Source organism: Trachurus trachurus (genome assembly GCF_905171665.1).
Source record: "Trachurus trachurus genome assembly, chromosome: 13".
NCBI lineage: Eukaryota > Metazoa > Chordata > Actinopteri > Carangiformes > Carangidae > Trachurus > Trachurus trachurus.
In genome coordinates, this window is record NC_139892.1 from 11,113,354 (window position 1) to 11,138,756 (window position 25,403).

A 25,403-nucleotide genomic window follows, 5' to 3' on the forward strand; every position below is an offset into this window, starting at 1 on the left:
CATGAATAAGAAAGCAATCACACAAAAACACACACAGACACACTCACACACACATAAACAGCCATAAGCAAAATGTCTCAGAGGCCTGCACTGTAAAAACTCAAAATCTTGCCAAGAATATTTGTCTTATTTCTAGTCAAAATGTCATTTCTAGTTAAAACAAATGTAATTCTACTTAAAATAAGACTCATCACATTTAAAAAGTAGCTTGTTTTTAGACACTTTTTACTTCTTTCAAGCATATTTTCACTTGAAATAAGTAGAAAAATCTGATAGTGGAGCAAGTTTTTCTTTCTTATTAAAAGCACAAAAACAACTTGCTTTCACTGGCAGATTTTTCTACCTATTTCAAGTGAAAATTAGTTTGAAACAAATGAAAATTATCTGAAAACAAGTTAATTTTTAGGTGATGAGTCTTATTTTAAGTGGAAAAAGATTAGTTTTGACTAGAAATGAGACAATTTGACAAGAATTAAGACAAGTATTCTTGGAAAGATTTTTGCAGTGTGTATGCATGCAGCTACATGTGTGTTTGTGTTTTTGGATGTAATCACTGTCACAAGAGAAATCTCCTTTCTCTTTTATCTATTCAGTGTGTTTTTTAAAAGTATTTCCCTAAACTTACATTTATCATGTGTTTCCCAGGTACATTTGTGTGTGTGTGTGTGTGTGTGTGTGTGTGTGTGTGTGTGTGTGTGTGTGTGTGTGTGTGTGTGTGTGTGTGTGTGTGTGTGTGTGTGTGTGTGTGTGTGTGTGTTTGTGTGTGTGTGTTACAGTATCTAGGTATGTGGGGTGTGTGCGTGAGTCCGTGTGCGTGTGTGTGTCCCCTCCTGCTGCTCTGTCCAGCCTCCAGTTGATTGATGATCTCCCACTCCCACAGGGTCAGTGGGGTCGTGACCTCCCACTTCTGACCCCCCTACTGAGAAGGTCTCACACACACACACACACACACACACACACACACACACACACACACACACACACACACACACACACACACACACACACACACACACACACACACACACACACACACAGAGACCCAGCCCATACGGAAACAGATGGCCTCAGGACAACTGGTGCTTCCTCACCTTTCATTATTTCTCTCACTGTCACACAAACAACAACAATCAAACACATTCACTGATTTAAATTCTCACTCACAAACACATTTTAAATAAATCTGTGTTAAATATTATAGTTTTCAACAACAACGGCAGCAGATAAACATCATCAGTGTAATAAACTGACCAGAGGTTTGATTCCCTGTGTTTTACACTGAGGGTATGGGATGATAAAATGCTGTAATAGCACGGCCTAGTGGTAGGACAGGGTTATGACAACTGATGAATAATGGAAAATAAAAAACAAACCACAACCATAAAATTATATTTTACTGACCACACACAAAAGCCAATGAGGAAACTCAATGAAATAAATATTATTATAAACTTAAACAGAAACCCAGAGGATAAATACTGAATCCAAGAAAAGAAAGAAATCCAATACAAACTTGAATTAAAGTTAGTGAAGGAAAATGATCTTTATAAAAAAAAACTCTGTTAAATAAATATAACTTTAAAAGACACATAAATAACCCTCACAAAATAAAAACCAAACCACAGAGACACACGTGAAGCTGTGAGATGGTTATAGATGGGCAGTGAGGAGGAGGAGGAGGAGGAGGAGGAGGAGGAGGAGGAGGAGGAGGAGGAGGAGGAGGAGGAGGATGAGGAGGAGGAGGAGGAGGAAGAAGAGGACAGGAAATGGAGGATGAGGAGGATGAAGCAGAGCAGGCTGCACACCGGCTTATTAACGGCTCCTTATCACCGTGAGGGGACGGCGATAAGAGCTGATCAGGTTATAATGTGATCTGATCAGACTCTTCTTCTTTCCTCCATCCTCTCCTGGGCGGCCGTCCTCAGCCAACGGGCCACGTGCTGCTCAATCTCCTGAGAGACGAGGAGAGAAAGGGAGGGACGGAGGCGCGTTAAAGATCCTCCAAACACACACACTGACGCTATAATATGTCGCAAGAAACACACACACACGAGTGTTTTCTTGATATGACAGTAAGAGAGTGATTCATGATGTGAATGTTTGGTGAATTTGACACATTTCAAGAAAAAATATGTAATTTCAGTATCACTATTATATTAATCTATAGGCCTATATAATATTCTATATAATATTATAATATAGATTTTAAATCCTGTAATACAATCCTTACTTGTAGATGCACATTGAAATTGCTGTTCCTCTTCTCCACATTATCCCAAGGTAAGAAAAGGACGAGGAAATAAAAGTGTTTGCTAAATGTTGACATGAGTGGAACTGTTGCCATAATATGTTTTTACATTGTTTATCTTTATGAGACCAATTCAATTAGCTATTTGTGATTTATTTGACTTGCATTTATCACTTGTGTATTGTTTCATTTAAAATAATAAATAGTGCTTTTATTTTTGAAAGAGCAGGACATCCCATTGGACTGCTGTCTCATGAACAAGACCCAATTGGCTTTTAGCATCTTACAGTATGTTGTATCATTTTTGTTTTGCTTTATTTCAATCTGTTAAAATGTACTTCAGTGTTTATGTGGAGCTGTTTTGTTAGTTTGTGCTCAGGTTATAGAGTGTATTTAACGCACCACTTGTGTTCGGAAGGCAATGTGTTTGACAGCTTTTACAGTTACCACAACACTGATCACTTCATCTCCCACGAGGTAAACAGCACAATGATGCGTTCATGTGCCGGCATTTATCACCATGTTGGATGATGTTGTGTTGCAGCACAAGTTAAGGTCGTTACTGGAGCGGTCACCTGCACGGTGTCAATTCATATCACTGAGAAACTTCATCTTAACTATTATTGAACCTTTTGGTGTAAGTTAAAGGGATAGTTCAACATTTTTGGCAAATTAGCCCATTGCCATAATCCCTATAGTCATAGCAGTAGGTTCGTTACCTTTAATTGTCGGTGCCAGCTATTTTTAGAACGGCGGAGCAGAGCCATGAGCTGCTCAGAGCTACACTACGGAGGCGAATGGTATAAACCAAGAGGTTTCCCTCATCAAACTCATCAAATACACAATCCAACAACTCGGTGGACAAGTTGTGACCTGCACATTCACCACGCTATGAGATAATAACAGAACGTTATGAGACAGAGTTGTTTTAGAGGTAAATTCATACAAAAGCGCTGATACGCGTTCCTGTCGGGGGCAGTTTTTCAGCAAGCAGTCTCTGCATTTGCCTCCATTAACGTTCCGTTATTATCTCATAGCGTGGTGAATGTTCAGGTTACAACTTGTCCACCAGAGCGTTTTGGAGTTGTTGGATTGTGTATTTGATAAGTTTGATGAGGGAAACCAAGAAATCCCATGAGCCTCCGTAGCGTAGCTCTGAGCAGCTCACGGCTCTGCTCTGCCGTTCTAAAAATAGCTTGCACCGACAATTAAAGGTTATGAACCTACTGCTATGACTATAGGGATTATGGAAATAGGCCAATTTGCCAAAAATGTTGAACTATCCCTTTAAGTTGTGGATTTTATAGATGACATTGTGAGGAAGGAACACAGTAGTTCACACAGGTACGAAAAGAGAGTGTGAGGCAACAACACTGATTGATATCTGAGTGTTTTTATCTTGTTTCCGCAGATCAGGAAGGAACATGATGTGACATTAAAATACACGCTACTTCCTTTAAATACCAGCGTGTACATACTAATACACACCTTTCTGGCTTTCTTCAGTGAGTATCGGTCTGCGGCTCTTCTGCTCATCATATCAGCACAGTGAGCGGTGTCCTCGATGAAGACGGTCTGAGCCTCCTCCTCCTCTTCCTCAGCCCTGTCCCGGACCACGGACAGCGTCTGCCACGGGTCGATCCCACCTGTGGAAACGATGATATAGTGGTTGATGGGACCACCAGCAAATCAGAGGGGAGATAAGGAAACATACATAAAAAATAGACTAAAAATCATTATCAATTCATGTCCATGCTGATAAAATAGCAGCCAAAACATCTTCATCAGGCCATAAACTCCTCCAACCACATGGTTTGCTTCTGAAATAACTTAATAAATACGTTTTTGACAAGGAAAAGACCCAAATATTGCAAATGTGATTATTATTGTAGAGATAAATATAAGAAAATATAGTTAGAAGATCTGTACATTTGCTCCCCGACCAGAAGCTGATGCAACTCAGGGTCTTTGGGATGGAAATGTCTGGAAACCCCCTGTAGATAATGATTCATCTGAGTCTGTAAGGTTCAGTCATTTAAGTCTAACCGTTGACGTAGAGGACCCTGCGTGTTCGAGGTCTGTCCGCTCCGTAGTAAGCGTTGGTGAAGGCGATGCGTGCTGGCAGGGAATGCTGGGAAATGCCAAACAGGAGGGGGCAGAGCTGAGTATCAACACGCAGCGTCTGCATCCCGGAGAACGGACAAGTGGAATCCTCACAGGTCTGGTCTACACACACACACACACACACACACACACACACACACACGAAAAGGGGGGTTTAATATAGAGACAATGATGTTTGATGTCTTTGCTGCTTCTGCACTTTGCACTTTTCACATTGCACTTTATTATTACATCATAATATCATAGGCCATTGTCTGTCTGCCTGCATATCTGTGCTTATTTTTAATATCGTTGATGTCTGTGTTCATTTTTATGTTATATGTGTGTGGTAAATGTATGTTGAATGTTATTTGCACATTTGACAATAAAGTTTACTATGTTGACCGTGTTTGTTTGTGTGTGTGTTATACAGAAGCCAAACTCAGTGCAGGTCTGGTAGGTCCACTGTCTCTCTGTTCTCCGCCGGCCTGAGTTGACGGACGTGTCCATCAGATCCTTCACCACCTTCTCATGGGAGACGTCCAGACACGGTTTTTCACTGGTGGAGTGGTAAATCTGCACATACACACACAGAAAAGCACCCATACAAACAGACAAGTCACCGTCCTCTGGTCAGAAATATGGTGCAGCAGTGACACCTGGTGGTAAAAGCTGCACGTGACCAGTGAACAGGGGTCGTCTCTGTACCTGTGCTAGTTTAACCAGGAGGTTGTAAGGCTCCATCTCCCCCTCAGGTGTCTCACTCGTATTGGTCATGAGGCCGCAGAGCTCATCAATAGACATGAGGAACCCCTCTTCGTTGTACTGCACGCTTCCCATGAAGATGTCGGCCAGGTTCTGCATCAGCTCAATCTGAAGTGGAGATTTATTTAGTCGACAAATTGGAAAATTAAAGAAAAGAGAAAAAAAAGACAGAGAATGAAAACAAAAATGCCCAAACAACAGAGCACAGGTGGATTTTTCATCATTAGCTATCACCTGATCATTAGGATCCTTTGGGATCTGGCAGCAGCCAAAATCCGCAGCCACCTGGCTAAGATTGCCGCCCATCAAGGCTTCCTCCACGGCAGCGAAGGCCTGACGCACCACAGCCAGACACTGCAGGAGGGTGAGGATGAGAGTGAATTCACATGCACTCGGGTTTTTAACGTCTGTCATATGATGCACGCAGACAGACAGACGGCTGGCTTCACCTTCTCTGAGCCGCCGACTGCTTTGTTTGCAAGACTCATGCCGACGACCTGAAACAGAGAAAGCAGCAGATGTGAGAGCGAGAACGTTGTTATTTTAAAAGGAGGCTTGTTTTTTTTTTTACCGGCCCTAATTAGTGATAACAAGCGTTTCTGTTTATGTAGCATGCAGGTCTGGAGGTGCAGCTAGTGAGGACACCGAGGTCCTGCTCATATTTCTGGGAAATCTGGAGGAGGCTGATGACCTGAGAAGAGGTTCACACAGTCTGTGCATGCAAAAACACACTCATTACAATCATGGCCGTAGCCAGCTATGAGGTCATGAGGTATGAGGTAAAGAAGCCACAGCCTAAATAGCATGATAACCATCTTTGAAACGACACACGGGAAGTTGATGTATCGGCAGAACGCAGAAAACTTGAATTGAGATGACAGACGCCTTGGTTAAAACATGTGTATGTGTCTGTGTGTGTGCATGGGAGCGCCGGTGTTGTGTCAGACCGGTTCTGCTTTGTTTGAAAGGCGAAGGAAGCCTGTATGTGGAAAGACGTCGCCTCCGAGATGTAGAATGTGTATTATAGAAGAGAAGCACACATTTCAGGACCACTGACTCGTGTCATGTGCTCTGATTTTCAACCCCTTATAGGCTCAATACAATGCTGTCAAGTATTTGCCCCCTCCCCGATTTCCTACTTCTTGCATATTTGTCACTGTTTTCTAAGATCAATAAACAACTTTTATTAGACAAAGATGACCCAAGTAAATATAGAATGCAGTTTTTAAGAGAAAGAAAGCTTAGAACAGTGGTGAAAACCTTCCCTAGATGGCTGCCCTACCAAAATACTATATATAAAAAAATAATAATAATAAAATGAAAATTTAAGTGCATCTGCAAGAAAGTAAGAAATCCGGAAGGGGCAAATACTTTTTCACTGCACTTTATTTAATGGAGGGAGAACAATACCTGATGTTCTCAGCTGTAAACGGTAGGTTAATAAAAGGCTGAAAACCACAGGACATTTCTTGCTAGTCAGCGGTATAAAGCTCAATCAGCCTCCTTTCATATCAAATGGGTCTATAATAATAATAATAAACTACCCCATGTGTTCAGGCTAATAGTCCTCACTGCAGGCGACCCCGGTTCAAATCCTGCGCTGAGCGGCTCTATGCTGCATGTCATTCCCCCCTGTAACCCCCCCCCAGTCTATTTTATATAATTGCGTTGTCATTTTGATGTAATGATGTACAGGTACTTGCTAACTACTAGCTAGAGTGGTCTAAAGTGAAGCATAGTCTTTTGTCAATAATGTGAACATTTTCCACATGTTCACATCCATAATAGGATTTTGAATTCTCAACCACATCTATACATAGATATGATTGAGACCATAAAGTTGTGGAAAGAAAAGTCTTAACAGGTATTATTTCAATGCTGTGATTGTGTGAGTTTACATTGTTGTAGTCAGAGAAGTCCAGCTTCGCCTTCACAGGAGCAGAGGAGGCCACAGCTCCGAACACGAGATGAGGAAACTGCAGCACAACAAGAAAGATTAAGAGAGAGAGAGACACAAGAGGAGACACAAGCTTAAAAAACAAAATTAATATATAGGTCATTGCATTCATGCATTCATATAATGCCTCTTGTGTTGTATATTTTCTGGCCCCTGCAGCATCTAGCAGAAAAGATGATGCATCTAGTGTGTAACATCCCTAAGCGTAGCTCTGCCTTTGCTCAATCTGCCTTCTCTTTTAAATCTGTCAAATCATGGAACAATCTTACAACTAATCTGAAACTCTGTACAGACTTCAATGTTTTCTCCCGGGAAGTCAAACAATGGATCCTAAGAAATCAGACATGTCAGCATTAATCATGAGCCTAAATTATTTTTAACCTTGGCAAAGTGTGAAGTATTTTAATAACTGTATGTTTTGTTAACTGATATGAAATATGACTATGTCCTGAGTGTTTGTGATGTGTGAGAGGGTGTATATGCATATGTGGATGTTTAGAATGCTATGTAAATTGATAATTCTTATATTTCTATTGTTCTTATTCACCTGCCCAGGGACTACGGATGGAAAGTAGCTAGTAAGCCAAATCCGGTACAAGGCATCTCGTCTCATTTCGAGACTAATGTTATTTTGTACATTGTCCCTGATACAAATAAACTTATTAAACTAAACTAAACTGTCCCTCACCAACTGGTAATTCTCTGAATCTAAACCAACAACAATGACTAATAAGTGTCTGTCTCTGTATCCAGAACCCATCATAGCTTATTCCTCTGTGCCACCGAGTTACATTGTTGTACAAAATGTGTGCAAAGTCAGTGAATCACAATCTCTGTTCCATAAACATCACGATTCTTCTTAAAATACTCTGATAGAGGAGCCGGATCTGAGTGCCTGATTGGTTATTAATAGATATTTACTCATGTTTAACACTCATTATCTTGACGATATCAACCTAGAGAATAACTGCAGCGTTACTCATCAATTCTGAACAAACAAGTGTTGATTATTGATGATCAGAGGCCTGGGAGTTTGACACTGAATGAATTGCAGGATCTCTACGGCATAAGTCAAAGTCTGACTTTGAGTCTTAATGTGTTAGAAACTTCTACTTTTTTCTTAGATCTTAGTCTAAGTGATAGATTTGATAGGTGGGTATGAAGTTGGTAAATGAGCTTGAGTTCATTCTTTCTTATCTCCTTTAGGGTTTGACAAAAAACAAACAAACAGCAGCTTTAAGGACGGGAAAGGAAATGTTTTCTTCAAACTATTCTACAGAAACGATAAACTGATTCTCGTCATTGATAAAAGATATAGCTACTTACATTTTACTTTGCTTCACAAACAATACTGAGGAATTGTTACTCAATTATTGAAGTTAAAGGAACAATAAAAATATTTTTAGGCCCTAATGCAGTGATTTCCAACATTGGGGTCGGGACCCCACATGGGGTCGCCTGAAATGTCTAGTAACTGATTAAAAAAATTACTGATAATTTTTCTTATAACTAATTATTATTCTTTTTAAAATTATGATTAAAAACACCACACACAATCTTAAACAACTGTGTCTATACTTTCACTTTCTTGAATATAAATTGAGTTCAAATAAAATGCAGCACATAAAAATATCTTAGCTGGCGCATCTTGACTGTCAGCCGCAATCACATGGGGCCGCCAGAAATATGTGATGTCAAAATGAGGTCACGAGCCAAAAAAGGTTGGGAACCACTGCCCTAATGTGTTTTTATATCCAGTCCGTCACCTTCCCTCTGAACCAGGCCGACAGAGCTCCAGAGTAGGAGCCACCGAAGCTGATCCAGGTGTTTCTGTGGCTCAGGTTGAAGCTCTGGCTGATGTACTGGTGAAACACGGCCAAGTCAGCGAGCCTGGACCAAGAGAGAGAGAGAGACAGAAATACACAAGTTCAGCATCTATCAGCGTACAGAAGAATAGAGGCAGGTATCTATGGATACATAGAGACAGAAGAGAGACAGGTGCACGTGTTTAATACAGGTTGATATGTGTCCTCGTTTTCCCTTGAATGTCCTTATTTCGGATTGATTTTCTGGGAAAATGTACTTTCCGGTTTTTACTTGATCTATTTCTAAAAGTAGCTCATACTGCGTGTCCGTTGTTATCAGATGTTCTGAGCCAAGGTGAGAGGGATATACTCGAGTCTGATTGGATAGGAGGTGTCCATAGTGGAGCTACAATATGTTGGGAAACGCTTGCTGCAGGTGTTTGATTATTGTTCTCCCTTTTATCATTTCGACCTATAACATCATGTGGACTTGTGGAGGTGAAGCAAACACTCACACAAAACACACACTCTCTCCACACGTGTATATTAGGCTACACACACACACACAGCCACACACCCATACAAAGGAAGAGAAAGAGAGGGAAAACAGGACAAACATAAATTTATGACCTGAAAAGAGACATACGCACATACATATGCAATGAGGGAGTGTGGAGAAAAACAGGGCGCAACGCTGATATTAAGAATGAACACACACACACACACACACAAATAAAATGGTAGAGAGCCAACACTAACGCCTGCTGGCTGCTCAGGTCTGCCAGGTTCTCCGTTTTGAGGCCGTCAGGGTTGATGCTGTCGCCATAGAAACGATGCTCCACAGCCAATAGCAGGGCACCGTGCTCCTCAGCCATGTCGACATGGTGACCTGGGAGAATATGGTCAAAGTAGATAAGGTTCAGGGTGTGTAGCCAGGATTGTTAAATGCAGGTAGAGTAGACACTTGAGAGAAAGAAAATAAAATACAGCAGATATAGTGTATTAATTATCAACAAACATAATTATTTTTAATAGTTAATTAAATGTCCACAAATAGATAAAAAAAAATGTCCATCACAGTTTCCTTGAGTCAAATGTAGTGTTTTCAGATATCAAAAATGTTCTGTTTACAAAAAAATGTAAAAGGAAAAAGCACAACTTCTGGAATTTGACACAAAAATCGTGCAATTATTTCATTTATTCCCTGCAAATAATAAAAAGTGCTACTTTTTTTTCAGTTTTTGCCATTGCATAGGGTTAACAGAAATTGGCTTAGCAGTCAGCAAGACTGAAAATCCTAATTTCTTTACTCAACAAGAGCTGTCTCCACGGATTGAAAGAATTGTCAACATTAAACCCTTGTTTTATTTCTGTTTCTATCGTTTTTTGCTTTGTAGCCGACTGAAATTAGCATACTAACGAGCTAGCTTATATCAAGTCACTGTAGCGCCCAGGTCTGCCCTGGAAAATTAGCATTAATGCTAAATTTGGCTGTGAAGCAACAGCAAAACTTCTAACAATAATACACATCACATAACCCTACAGCAAAAATATCTGTATTGAACTAATTTGTTTTATTTTTCAACATATTGTTACTTCTCCATCCCTGTCTGTAAGTATTTCACTGATACTACTATGAACTTAGTAATTAGGCTAATTGGCAAACCGTCATCTTAAATATTACCAAATACTGAAATTCAAATATTTGAAAATAGAAACACAATAATAACTTTAAAAAAAAATGGGCACAGAAGGAATAATAAAACCAGGATGATAAATATGCAGTGTCACCTTTACTTGCCTCGCTAACGCACAATTTGACGCTTCACTTATTGAGTTTTTACTTTCATTTCCAAACTTTTCACACTGTGTTGGCTCTTTAAGAAGCTGATTCAGGCATTTACTGCATTGTATCTGCTGTTGTTATCAGACAGGTGCTTCATCCTACTGTAGCTGGGCTACCTGCCAGGACGTCAAACTCAAAGATGGGCCCTTCTCCTCCGATGAAGAGGAACACTGGACCATCAGGACGCTGCCAGTAGGCCTCGTTCACAAAGAACCTCTGGAAGAACAACAGATCAGAAAGAACAAGAAAAACCCAAAAGAGAAAGAGAGAGAAAAAGGTTTTATTTAGTTTTCACTCAAACCAGCAGCAGTGCACATTCACGGCCTCACTGTGAGTAATCCTTTACTTTACGCTGCAGTGGACAAATTTGCACATTGGCAGCCTCAAATGGCAGAGGGCTAAATGAAGCTGAACATTTCAATTCACGTTGTCAGGAAACATCGTCTTGTCAGTGCCTGGTGGAGCTGGAGGGGGGTAAAAAGGTTCAACCGGTCTAGATTTCTCTGTGCGGTGCTGCGTCAGAGCTACTGTTGGATTCAGCTCTCAAACATGAAGCAGCGCAGTTCAGAAGAAAGCAGACTTAAAGCATCAGAAAGATCCTCTGACATACTGTGCAATGCTGAAGTTTTTGATGCTTTAAATAAGATATTTCATTCATTTACGCTTTGAGATCAAAGACTTTTGCTCAAATCTAAGTTTAAGTCCCGTAATTTTGCTTTTTATGGCTCAAATGTCGTAAAATCATCCATGGATATAGGGTCAAAAGTGAAATGTACACTGCAAAAAATCAAATATCTTACCAAGAATATTTGTCTTATTTTTAGTCAAAATGTCATTTCTAGTCAAAACAAATCACATAAAATAAGACTCATCACATTAAAAAGCAGCTTGTTTTTAGACACTTTTTCCTTCTTTCAAGCATATTTTCACTTAAAATAATCTGATAGTGGAGCAAGTTTTTCTTCCTTATTACAAGCACAAAAAACTTGCTTTCACTGGCAGATTTTTCTACTTATTTCAAGTGAATATTTGTTTGAAACAAGTGAAAATGATCTAAAAACAAGTTAATTTCTAGGTGATGAGTCTTATTTTAAGTGGAAAGGGACTGTTTTGACTAGAAATTAGACATTTTGACAAGAAATAAGACAAATATTCTTGGAAAGATTTTGAGTTTTTGCAGTGTAAATGAAGCATCTTCACCTGAGGGAAGGTGTTAGCAGCCTGTCGGTTGAAGTGGTCCAGCGGTTGGTGGATCCGTCCCTCCTTCACGTGTTTGAGAGGACTCGCTGCGCTCACCAGGAGATGCTGCTTGGCTTTCTGCAGCTGCAGCTCGCGCACACGCTCCTTGATCTTGTTCAAAAGTCGTCCTGATGTTCAAAAAGGAACAAAGAGACAGGAGAAATGATTTAATTTAATACAGTACTGGATGGTCTGGCTCTTTCTCCTGACCTTCAACTCTGAGAGGCCTCCTATTCAGTTTGAGCCACCTTATAAAGTTATAAAAGCGACTAAACCAAACCTGCTCACATCTCTCTGGATTGTCTGACAGAAAGACTTTGAACTCCATGTACAAAAATCTATGAGCTATTTTGAGAACAGTCTACATCCAACAATAGTTTCCCTGGAGACTCAACATCAGCAGCACCAGGATGTTTTGTTTTTGCTTTTGTCTCATCTTTGTGACAACCGCAAACACAGCTAACAACGCTCGCATGTATAATAGAGCCCCACCACCACCGCACAACACAACACAACACAACACAAATGTCTGCTATTTGTCTGTTCAAAGTATCATTTGCTGGTGCTGTTATAAATCAGTGAATTGCTTCTCTTATATCCTCACAGATTCTCTAAAAGTTGTGATGAATCTTAGGACAATGAGTGGAAATCAACATCCATCTACTCACCAGTGTCGACATAGTTGAAGATGAGTAGGAGGCCGAGGACTTGGACTGATGTGGGCAGCATCTTTACCACCAGATCGGGACACTTTACGGTAAATTGAATGTATATCTAATCCAATCAGCAGGACTGAGTGTGATCTCTCCCACTCATCAGTAGGTAGCAGCTCCCTATATATAGTCCCTGGAAGAGGCTGTGGTGATGAGGCGATGCCTGAAAAATGACCTGTGATATGACCTGTGCATTATTGTGATCTATACCCGATAAATCAAGACAACAGACTGAGACTGTGTGTGTCTGTGTGTGTGTGTGTGTGAATGAGTGTCTGCCATATATAAACTGCTCAGCAAAACAGAGCGTCAGCTTGGTGATGTAATGCGATCTCTCTGCCTTGTAATGGCTTTTTCGCAATGGTTGAGTTACAGGAGCAGTTTTCAGACTTTTTCCCCCCTCAAAGACTTTAAAGGGATAGTTCAACATTTTGGCAAATTGGCCCATTGCCATAATCCCTATAGCAGTAGATTCGTTACCTTTAATTGTCGGTGCAAGCTGTTTTTAGGCGGAGCAGAACCGCAAGCTGCTCAGAGCTACGCTACGGAGGCTCATGGGATTTCTTGGTTTCCCTCATCAAACTCATCAAATACACAATCCAACAACTCCAAAACACTAGTTGTGACCTGCACATTCACCACGCTATGAGATAATAACAAAACGTTATGAGACAGAGTTGTTTTAAAGTAAATTCATGCAAAACTGCTGATGCGCGTTGTGTTCAGGGACAGTTTTTCAGCAAGTAGTCTCTGTATCTACCTCGAAAACGGCTCCCGTTATTATCTCATAGCGTGGTGAATGTGCAGGTCACAACTTGTCTACGAAAGCGTTTTGGAGTTTTTGTATGTTGTATTTGATGAGTTTGATGAAGGAAACCAAGAAATCTAATGAGCCTCCGTAGCGTAGCTCTGAGCAGCTTGTGGCTCTGCTCCGCCGTTCTAAAAATAGCTTAGCCTACACCGACAATTAAAGGTAACGAACCTACTGCTATGACTATAGGGATTATGGCAATGGGCCAATTTGCCAAAATGTTGAACTATCCTTTTAAATGTGATGAATCCTCTTTTTCATTGTTTGGTTGCTGTTCTGCTCTCAAAACATGTATAAAGGCCTATGTGAGTATAATTCGACTTGTCTTTTCTTTTAGATGTTGACCTGAGATTCAGAAGAAACATGCAGGAACTGTTCTTTCTTTTTCCATAATTCATACCACTGTCACATAGTGCTCATTTGACTTGACACTATCAGTAGCCTACTTTGTAAAGGTAGATGAGCGGTAAAAGGAGAAACAAAAAGACAAAATGAAATTTTGTTAATTTAGAGCCTGAACACAAATCCACTCACAAATAAATCCAAATGACTGTCGTCCAGACTATAGGTTGTTTATTGATTATGGTTTTCAGGCAACATCTAACGTCTGTAGAAGCAGAGACAATGGAGAAATAGCCTAAATTAAAATCAAATAGGCTACAATATTCACACACAATTTGGTGGAGTTTGATTTAGGATTTCAAGAAATATGAGAGGGTTTAAAAAACAAGACCTATGTGATTTTCTGTTCTTTAAAAAAATGCACAAAAACTTGAGATGTTTTTGAAGGATCTGTTGCGGTCAGCTAAATACTGGCTGTTTGGGATAAATAAAAACAGAAGGTAAAATTAGTATTCAACATCCTTCACAAAAAAAAAAACACCTTGTTTTTTAGATGTCTTATGCAGATTCCATTTAGAGGGGTTTTACATTAAACAGAGCCAAAGCTAAGGGAAGCTAAACTAAGCTAAGTTAATATAAGATAAGCTATAAGACTTTATGCTAAAACTAATTTAAAATAATCTAAACTCATTGATCGGCCTTTATGACGCATTTATTTTGGTTATTTCCCATATAGACAAACATTTGTGATATTAAAGCAGAAGTAGGCCTAAGCGATCCGGTCGTTTTGGCTAACTTTCTGTCAGCCGATGGAGTTAGCAGTCCCCGCCCTTGTCCCTACGTCACCACATTCACGTGCATCCCTTGGCTACACACACAGAGAGGACCGCCCCTTTATGCCGTTCTCTCTCCTCATTGGATAAAGGTTGTAGGATACGAGGAACGTTTTCTCCTCGGCTTACAGCAGAGCAGAGTGACTGACAGACCCGTGTTTCAGACCAAACACTCTATGTAAGTGATTGCTGTCGGAAGATATAACTATTTAAGACTTATATTAACGCAAACATTCCGCTTACTTCTGCTTCAACAAAGTTTGACAGTAGTATGAGAACATAAAGTTCAGCCAGTTCACACCACAGTTAACAGGGGTGAAGGCAAATGTGGCAACAATCATGACTCATAGCTGATTTGATTTGTATCTCTTTGGTTTTGTGTCTGTTTCCTAAGAAGTTTAATCATGTGATCAGAGTTTGATCGGTTCATTAATCCACATCCGCTTTCCACAGCACATTATGGTGAATGAAGAGTTGGGGTTCATTTAAAGGGAAGGTTCAACATTTGTGCAAATTCACCTATTGGAATGGAAGGGACTGGAAGCATGCTATTTGTTTGTCTGCTTGTGCTTTGTTTTTCTGTCTGTTGTTTTTTGTTTTTGTTCTGTGTTGATTGTTTTTTTTAAAGTACTATTATTACTATTTGGAATATATTCGTGTGGGTATACAGTAAGTACATATGTGTATGTATCTGTGTTAATTAAATTTTTTTTAATCTATCTACCATTGCAATGAGTCTGGAAACATTATTTTAAGGCCGATAAACCCTCTAACCCTAACCCTAACACCCTACTGAAAATTTTCCATGTGGTTTTAGCAGCCTATAATCAATCAACAAAAATAAATTCATGAAAATAACAAATAAGTTAGTTACCAGAAATCCAATATTTTACTGATCATTTCGACATCTGAATTAGGCCTAATACATAGTCTACTTTCCCACGCAAGGTAAAGAGTGAAGTGGTCGTCACACTAACCACATTTCCTGTCTTGAGCTGAGTGCAAAGTTTCCTGTTGTATTTTTTATCAAGCTGCACCTTCATTTTAAACATGTGACACCTCACACTAATAAAGACGAGAAGGAGGAACAAATGTTTAGTGTTGACAGCAGGATTTTTAAAGCAGCACACAGAAACATTGCTCCACTCATCGGACAGACTTGAACATGAGCATGAACATGAACATGAGCATGAGCATGAACATGAACGTCACTGCAGAGCCTGTTTACGCTGTGCTCTTCGGCGGCATCCTGACCGTGGGTCTGCCTCTTAACGCCGTGTCACTGTGGATCCTGCTCCGCCGCCACAGCCTCAATAGCTCCAGTGCCGTCTTCATGGCCAACCTGGCACTCGCAGACCTGCTGCTCGCCATCTCCCTGCCCACGAGGGTCTACTTTTACGCCACGGGCACCTGGCCACTGGGAAAGATAGCACTAATCATGATCACAATGCTCTTTCGCAACAACATCCGCTGCAGCTCCATCTTCATCACCTTCATCAGCATGGACCGGCTGCTGGCTGTGGTTTATCCTCTGAGGTCACGGCACCTACGGACCTCGCCCAACGCCTGGAAAGCTGTTATGTTCACTTGGTTGTTCGCAGAGGCGATTTTAGAGTCTGCTGGGGCCCTAAGCAAAAATCCCCAGGGGGCCCTCCAACCAGTGTTTATCACCATAATTTTATAAATAATCGAACACCAACAAAAAATGTATGAAATTTAAACTTTTTTTATTCCAAATGTCCAGTTATGGTGTAAGCTGGTGACATGTCGTCTTCATGATGGGCAGGTGTTGCTGTCTCACTGGAGGTGTAGCTACTGTACGTTCAACTGATATGACAAAAAAACAAAAGACAGTTTTACTTTAATTGATAACATATATGCCATGCCCTCTAAAGATTCTTTATGACAATATACACTTAAAGTTTTCACTGTCAGCACTGGGAGGAAGCACTTTGTCCCTCTGTTTTGCTGCTGTCAGAAACCTAAATAATAATCCTGAGGAGAGATAAGAGAGTGATTTTTAAATGTTTTCCTTGGGCATAGCTTTCATAGCACCAATAGATTACACTTTTATTATAATAATAATAGGCTACTCACTTCAATACAGTAACATAGCTTTACTATGTCACCCTGCTAGCTAGCAAGTTAATAGTGTTGTTACTTGCTGCCAAGGAGGCCAGCAGATAACGTTAAGTTAACCTTGCTCTTTTTTTTTTTGTTGTTGTCACTTAACGACCGTAACCGAGTGGAGCACCAGAACCGCACGCACCGAGTCCCTCACTCCAGTGCAGTCCCACTCGCTAACTGGTCACCACTGGTCTGAAGCTAACATTAGACTATTAGCATTTGTTCAACAGTTATTTACTGTTCACGTTACACTCTGCTCCACTTACCACCACTGTCTTGCATTCATTTTTACTTCAGCCTCTTTTTCCTTCACGTCTTGCTCCCAGGTGGACTCTTCTTTTTCCCTCGGCTTCATTAGAAACACCCAGTGATAAGGTGCTGGTGCATCATACAGGTTGACGTTAGATGGGATCAGGTCCGGAGAATGACATGGGGCCCCGTTAGGGGGGTTTCCTACTGAGATGTCATTGCAAATCGACGCTATACGACGATACGGGGAGGGGGGTGCGGTCACTGCGGGTAGCGCATTTTGAGATATTTCTGTCGATAAAACTGCCCTCGGGCCCCGACCCTCGGGGGGCCCCTAATGGCTCGGGGCCCCAAGCAGTTGCCTGCCTTGCCTGTTCACAAGCGGCGCCTCTGGTTGTTCGCGGTTGTGGTGAGCATCCCAGAGAGTTTGCAACTTTCAGAGCTTTTAATGAAAGACGAATCGTCCTGTTTTGAGCTTGGTCACTTACGTTGCTCTGTACCTGTACCTGTACTTGCTGTCTTTCTGATGGTGTTAATGTTCACCATGCTGGCCGTCAACATCGTGTGCACTGCTCTGGTGTCTTGGACTCTACGCAGACACCTGAATGACTCTGCAAGTGTCAACAACAAGGTGAACGTCATGCTGATTTTTGTCATGAACTTGGTTGTGTTCATCGTATGTTTCTTACCTCTGAGGATCGCTCTGATACTAAAACCAAAAATTGATATCACACCTTTAAGATGTCTTGCAACTTTGAACTGCTGCCTGGATCCACTTCTGTATTACTTTTCTTTGGACGCCTTCTGGAAGAAAAAACATGACTTGGATCGTCCAGGAGAACGATAGACAACACACAGTTTTCATATTTTCATGAGATATGGCACCAGATTGTCTGTGAAACTTAGTAAAAGAGACAGAGTAAAGACTTGTTAATGTGAGTCAACAAGAACTGAGGAGGTTTAAGGTCCTCTCGTGACTCATAATGAAAGTTGATTTTGATCTTCATCTCTTTGGTTTTGTGCCTGTTTACTAAGAAGTTTGATTGTGTGATCAGATAGTTGGCTACAGATTGAAATTTGGATCGTTTCATTATTCCACATCCGCTTTCCACAACACATCGTCTTGTTATGGAAGGGATAGTTCAACATTTTGACAAATTCGCCTATTGCCATAATCTCACAGGGGTACGTTCATTATCACAATCCAACAACTCCAAAACACTCTTGTGGATAAATTGTGACCTGCACATTCACCACGCTATGAAATCATCATGTAACATTACGAGACAGAGTTGTTTTCGAGGCAAATGTAAAGCCGGAACTACATTCCAGACACGGCTGCTGGGCGGAGTGATTTCAAAAGCGCAAGTAGTTCTGAGTATTTGCTCAATGTGTCGTAATGTTACAGAATTATACATGATTATCTCATAACGTGGTGAATGTGCAGGTTACAACTTGTCCACAAGAGTGTTTTGGAGTTGTTGGATTGTGTACTTGATGAGTTTGATGAGGGACAGGGGATCTGTACCGTTACGTGTTCACTGAGCAGCTCCTGTCTCTGCCCCGCGGATCTCAGAACAACATGCATTTAGGGAAATTTCTTTTGAGGTTTGTAGTTATAGTGACTGAAACCATTTATGGAGTGGAGGGGTGGGGGTTTGGAAGGGACGGGAACCGTGCTATTTGTTTGTCTGCTTGTGCTTTGGTTTTCTGTTTGTAGTTTTGTTTTGTTTTGATTGTTTTTTCTTTATAGTAGGCTACTATTATTATTATTTGGAATATATTTGTGTGTGGGTATAAGTACATATGTGTAAGTATCTGTGTAAAAAAAATGTTTTAAATATATTTTTTTATTGATTTTCAACATCATAATAAAACAAGGCAAAAGGAATGACAAGTCTGCTGCATGGCACTGCAATGTACATATCCAACCATACCTCTCACCAATGCACGCACACACACACACACACACACACACACACAAACACACACACAAACACACACACACACACACACACACACACACACACACACACACACACACACACACACACACACACACACACACACACACACACACACACACTTCACAGCACACCCAGAGGCACACATGCATACAGACACCACAACACTCACACACTCACGTAGTTACAGAACAAAACAAAACAAAACAAAAACAAAAAAAAGGGGGGGGGGGGTTATACGCTGATGTATTACATTGTAGCGTTTGACTTAATATTAATAACAAAAGAAAAACATAGGTTGCAGGACAATATAGACAACTTTACAAAAGCATATTGGAGTAGTGCTGCTCTTTTTCCATGAATGTCCGTGCAATGTCCCAGTGTCCTTGAGTGTTCGTGTCATAGTCAAAGAGCAAGTTGGAGGCGCGTTCCATGCTTAGCAGGTCCAGATAGTCTCTAATCCATTTCAATAATGCAAACATGAGGGTTTGTGTTGCTTCCAATTCATAAGGATAATTCACTTTGCAGAGAGAAAGCCTAAATTCATAAGTGTAGAGCTTGATTTGACATGTTCCAGTGATTGTCCAAGAAGGCATGTGATGGGACAGACAGGTACATGAACCTTAAACATATCTGTTAGCACCATTGTTATGCCAAGCCAGAATGTTTTGACTGCCGGGCAGTCCCATAAAAGATGTAATAATGATCCATGCCCCCCACAGTTATGCCAGCATTGATCTGACAGATCTTTATTTATTTTGGATATACGAGAAGGTGTCATATAAGCTCTACATAGTATCTTAAATTGTATGATCCTGTACCGAACACACCTGGATGACACAATACCCTTCTTCCATATAGCATTCCACTGTTCTGGAGTCAGTCAGTACGTTTACATGCAGAGCTTAAAGGTGTACAGAAATGGCCGTTTGTCCTGTTTGTCGCCCCGAGTTGTCACAAGCTGCAACACGAGTTTACCCGAGTAAGGAAAACGAATTTGATTGGTCGTTATCGAGCGGGCGGGATATTCAAAGCTTGGGGCGAGCCCGAGCTCCGTGTGTGTGTGCGTGTCTCAGACGTTTGAATGACGGATTACGAATCCAATATCAGTGGCTGGTGAATCGTGTACAGGCTGACGTATAATCCATGCGCCTGCATTATCCAATGCGAAAAAAAACACACACACTTTCATCCCGGATTTACTCAAAAATAGAATTTTGCACAAAGTTTGGTCTACATCGTCTGATAGATGAGTTATTACAATAATTGTAATTGTAAGTCGGACTTCTGTCCTTGTCTCAATTTACATGCAACTGAGAAAACCGAATAACTGACGGGGTCCGCCCCCTCGTGCGGCGTCACCCGTCGTTTCAGCGGGTTAATACGCCGCCTGTCCTGTTGATTTTTCTGTCACCTCGTAAAAAAACTGAATATAAACAACTTAGTAGCTTAATAATAAATTCTCAACTGCAGTTCCCGACCTGACGCGCCAGTCTGGGCTGGATGCGCGCTGAGAATAGGATACGGGCTTCCTTTCTCTCTCTCTCTCTCTCTCTCTCTCTCTTTTTTTTTTTTTTTAAATAAAACACTCTTGCTGGTTGCGCATGCATTGAATCAGCGCTGTTGTTGGGTTTTTTTTCTTTACTTTGCTGGGTTCGGGCGGCTTCTCTGCTCCACTTTGTGCCGTCTCTACTGTTGTGGAGCATGTGCGTGACAGTGGTGGTCCTGTCACTATGCCTCCAGTTGATCATGTGCCCTGGCTACTTGGCCAAGAGGATGTACCTTTGGGTGACTGGCAAGCGCGCATGACTCTTACCCGGGAGGTGTGGGTTCAATCCCCCCCCGGGTCCTCTTCACCTTGCCACACGCACATGAATTGTCCAGTTACTGTATACTCCGACTAAGGTGTATACATGACGGAGAAAATCGAATTCCAATCGCATTATCTGGGTGTCTTAACTCCGATTTCAGTCGGACTAAGGTGTTTACATGCACTTCAGTTGTCCAGTTATAGTCGGATTAAGGCAATAATTCGTTTTTTTCAACTGTCATGTAAACGTACTGACTGACACACCAAGATCCTTCTCCCATGCCTGTTGAGTGGATATAAATGGATTAGGTGAGGCAAATAACAAAATCGTATAAATACTCGAAGTTGTGCCTCTTTTTGTAATGGCTGACATTAAGTTATTATCTAGTTCTGTTTTATGTGCGAGGGTAAATTTGCCAGTGTAGCACTCCCCTTAATAGACCTTTTACTAAGGGCAGGCTTCTGGGTTCATCTGTTCTAATTTTAACCCTGATTTACAAGTAATTTTTTAAAGGTAATTTGGATTTCGTTTTAAATGCACACTCACTGATACACCTATATGAATTGAACTTTTAACTCTGGCAAAGAAATAGCATAGCTCAGGCTACAGCGGCAGCACCATTCATCCCATTAACCATTTTTCTACCATTGCAATGAGTCTGGAAACATTATTTGTGCAATGTTTCTTACCTCTGAGGATCGCTCTGATTATAAATTACAAAGCTGCAATCATCACACCTTTAACATGTCTTGCAACTGTGAACTGCTGCCTGGATCCACTTCTGTATTACTTTTCTTTGGATGCCTTCTGGAAGAAAAAACACAACTTGGATCGTCCAGGAGAACGATAGACAACACACAGTTTTCATATTTTCACGAGATATGGCAACAGATTGTCTGTGAAACTTAGTAAAAGAGACAGAATAAAGGCTTGTTCATGTGAGTAAAGACTTGGTCATGTGAGTAAAGACTTGTTAATGTTAGTCAACAAGAACTGAGGAGGTTTAAGGTCCTCTCGTGACTCATAATGAAAGTTGATTTTGATCTTTATCTAGTTGGTTTGGTGTCTGTTTACTAAGAAGTTTGATTGTGTGATCACATAATGATACAGATTGAAAGTTGGATTGGTTCATTATTCCACATCCGCTTTCCACGACACATCGTGGGATAGTTCAACATTTTGACAAATTCGCCTATTGCCATAATCTCACAGGGGTACGTTCATTATCACAATCCAACAACTCCAAAACACTCTTGTGGATAAATTGTGACCTGCACATTCACCACGCTATGAAATCATCATGTAACATTACGAGACAGAGTTGTTTTTGAGGCAAATGTAAAGCCGGAACTACATTCCAGACACGGCTGCTGGGCGGAGTGATTTCAAAAGCGCAAGTAGTTCTGAGTATTTGCTCAATGTGTCGTAATGTTACAGAATTATACATGATTATCTCATAGCGTGGTGAATGTGCAGGTCACAACTTGTCCACAAGAGTGTTTGGAGTTGTTGGATTGTGTATTTGATGAGTTTGATGAGGGACAGGGGACCTGTACCGTTACTGCCCCGCGGATCTCAGAACAACATGCATTTAGGGAAAGTGGCCTTTAGGCTGGAAAATAATGACATGGGTTATGTTGAAATTTGGGCTCCAATGGAAAATTATTTGATGTCGTTGTGATGTACATGTTTTTGTCCTTTTGATATTTCTTTTGAGGTTTGTAGTTATAGTGACTGAAACCATTTAAGGAGTGGAGGGGTGGGGGTTTGGAAGGGACGGGAACCGTGCTATTTGTTTGTCTTCTTGTGCTTTGGTTTTCTGTTTGTAGTTTTGTTTTGTTTTGATTGTTTTTTCTTTATAGTAGGCTACTATTATTATTATTTGGAATATATTTGTGTGTGGGTATAAGTACGTACTGTATGTGTATGTATCTGTGTTGATTTAAAAATAAAATGATCTATCTACCATTGCAATGAGTCTGGAAACATTATTTTAAGGCCGATAAACCCCCTAACCCTAACATCCTACTGAAAATTTTCCATGTGGTTTTAGCAGCCTATAATCAATCAACAAAAAATAAATTCATAAAAAAACAAATAAGTTATTTACCAGAAACCCAATATTTTACTGATCATTTTGACATCTGAATTAGGCCTATAATGTCCCACGCAAGGTAAAGAGTGATGTGATCGTCACACTAACCACATTTCCTGTCTTGAGCTGAGTGCAAAGTTTCCTGTTGTATTTTTTATCAAGCTTTTTAAACATGTGACACCTCACACTAATAAAGACGAGAAGGAGGAGCAAATGTTTAGTGTTGACAGCAGGATTTTTAAAGCAGCACACAGAAACATTGCTCCACTCATCGGACAGACTTGAACATGAGCATGAACATGAACATGAGCATGAGCATGAACATGAACGTCACTGCAGAGCCTGTTTACGCTGTGCTCTTCGGCGGCATCCTGACCGTGGGTCTGCCTCTTAACGCCGTGTCACTGTGGATCCTGCTCCGCCGCCACAGCCTCAATAGCCCCAGCGCCATCTTCATGGCCAACCTGGCACTCGCAGACCTGCTGCTCGCCATCTCCCTTCCCACGAGGGTCTACTTTTACGCCACGGGCACCTGGCCGCTGGGAAATGTGGCATGTATCATGACCACAATGCTCCTTTGTAACAACATCCGCTGCAGCTCCATCTTCATTACCTTCATCAGCATGGACCGGCTGCTGGCTGTGGTTTATCCTCTGAGGTCACGGCACCTACGGACCTCGACCAACGCCTGGAAAGCTGTTATGCTCACTTGGTTGTTCGTGGTTGTGGTGAGCATCCCAGAGAGTTTGCAACTTTCAAAGGTTTTAATGAAACCAGAACACAAATCGGTCTGTTTTGAGCTTGAACACTTTCTTCACTCTGAGTTAGCTGACAGGTTATTTGCTTTCTTTCTGATGGTGTTAATGCTCACCATGCTGGCCGTCAACATCGTGTGCACTGCTCTGGTGTCTTGGACTCTACGCAGACACCTGAATGAATCTGCAAGAGTCAACAACAAGGTGAACGTCATGCTGATCTTTGTCATGAACTTGGTTGTGTTCAATGTATGTTTCTTACCTCTGACGATCGGTCTGATTCTAAATTGCGGAAATGCGATCACACCTTTAACATGTCTTGCAACTTTGAACTGCTGCCTGGATCCACTTCTGTATTACTTTTCTTTGGACGCCTTCTGGAAGAAAAAACACGACTTGGATCGTCCAGGAGAACGATAGACAACACACAGTTTTCATATTTTCACGAGATATGGCACCAGATTGTCTGTGAAACTTAGTAAAAGAGACAGAGTAAAGGCTTGTTCATGTGAGTAAAGACTTGTTCATGTGAGTCAACAAGACTGAGGAGGTTTAAGGTCCTCTCGTGACTCATAATGAAAGTTGATTTTGATCTTCATCTCTTTGGTTTTGTGCCTGTTTACTAAGAAGTTTGATTGTGTGATCAGATAGTTGGCTACAGATTGAAAGTTGGATCGTTTCATTATTCCACATCCACTTTCCACAACACATCGTCTTGTTATGGAAGGGATAATTCAACATTTTGACAAATTCGCCTATTGCCATAATCTCACAGGGGTACGTTCATTATCACAATCCAACAACTCCAAAACACTCTTGTGGATAAATTGTGACCTGCACATTCACCACGCTATGAAATCATCATGTAACATTACGAGACAGAGTTGTTTTCGAGGCAAATGTAAAGCCGGAACTACATTCCAGACACGGCTGCTGGGCGGAGTGATTTCAAAAGTGCAAGTAGTTCTGAGTATTTGCTCCATGTGTTGTAATGTTACAGAATTATACATGATTATCTCATAACGTGGTGAACGTGCAGGTTACAACTTGTCCACAAGAGTGTTTTGGAGTTGTTGGATTGTGTATTTGATGAGTTTGATGAGGGACAGGGGACCTGTACCGTTACGTGTTCACTGAGCAGCTCCTGTCTCTGCCCCGCGGATCTCAGAACAACATGCATTCAGGGAAAGTGGCCTTTAGGCTGGAAAATAATGACATGGGTTATGTTGAAATGTGGGCTCCAATGGAAATTATTTGATGTCATTGTGATGTACATGTTTTTGTCCTTTTGATATTTCTTTTGAGGTTTGTAGTTATAGTGAGTGAAACCATTTAAGGAGTGGAGGGGTGGGGGTTTGGAAGGGACGGGAACCGTGCTATTTGTTTGTCTGCTTGTGCTTTGGTTTTCTGTTTGTAGTTTTGTTTTGTTTTGATTGTTTTTTCTTTATAGTAGGCTACTATTATTATTATTTGGAATATATTTGTGTGTGGGTATAAGTACGTATGTGTATGTATCTGTGTTAATTTTTTTTAATATATATATATATATATTTTTTTTTTTTATTGATTTTCAACATCATAATAAAACAAGGCAAAAGGAATGACAAGTCTGCTGCATGGCACTGCAATGTACATATCCAACCATACCTCTCACCAATGCACGCACACACACACACGCACACACTTCACAGCACACCCAGAGGCACACATGCATACACACACCCAGACACCACAACACTC

The 25,403-nt window shown here is 40.9% G+C and overlaps 2 protein-coding genes across 2 annotated transcripts; one reads left to right on the forward strand and one right to left on the reverse strand.

The window, feature by feature from the left end:
* Window positions 1-1,770: 1,770 nt before the first annotated feature.
* prss16 (serine protease 16) lies at window positions 1,771-12,692 on the reverse strand (the record flags this gene model as incomplete). The annotated part of the gene is made up of 13 exons (XM_083985598.1): window positions 1,771-1,952; window positions 3,737-3,894; window positions 4,295-4,474; window positions 4,783-4,927; window positions 5,060-5,224; window positions 5,351-5,470; window positions 5,566-5,613; window positions 7,015-7,092; window positions 8,840-8,963; window positions 9,638-9,767; window positions 10,841-10,940; window positions 11,925-12,091; window positions 12,632-12,692. The coding sequence occupies 13 exons, from the start codon at window positions 12,690-12,692 to the stop codon at window positions 1,878-1,880; spliced, it is 1,551 nt and encodes a 516-aa protein (XP_083841724.1). The 3' UTR covers window positions 1,771-1,877.
* Window positions 12,693-15,790: 3,098 nt separating this feature from the next.
* Window positions 15,791-24,103, forward strand: LOC310995312 (lysophosphatidic acid receptor 6-like). The gene is made up of 2 exons (XM_083984326.1): window positions 15,791-16,138; window positions 23,507-24,103. The coding sequence occupies exons 1-2, from the start codon at window positions 15,828-15,830 to the stop codon at window positions 24,081-24,083; spliced, it is 888 nt and encodes a 295-aa protein (XP_083840452.1). The 5' UTR covers window positions 15,791-15,827; the 3' UTR covers window positions 24,084-24,103.
* The last annotated feature ends 1,300 nt before the right edge of the window (window positions 24,104-25,403 follow it).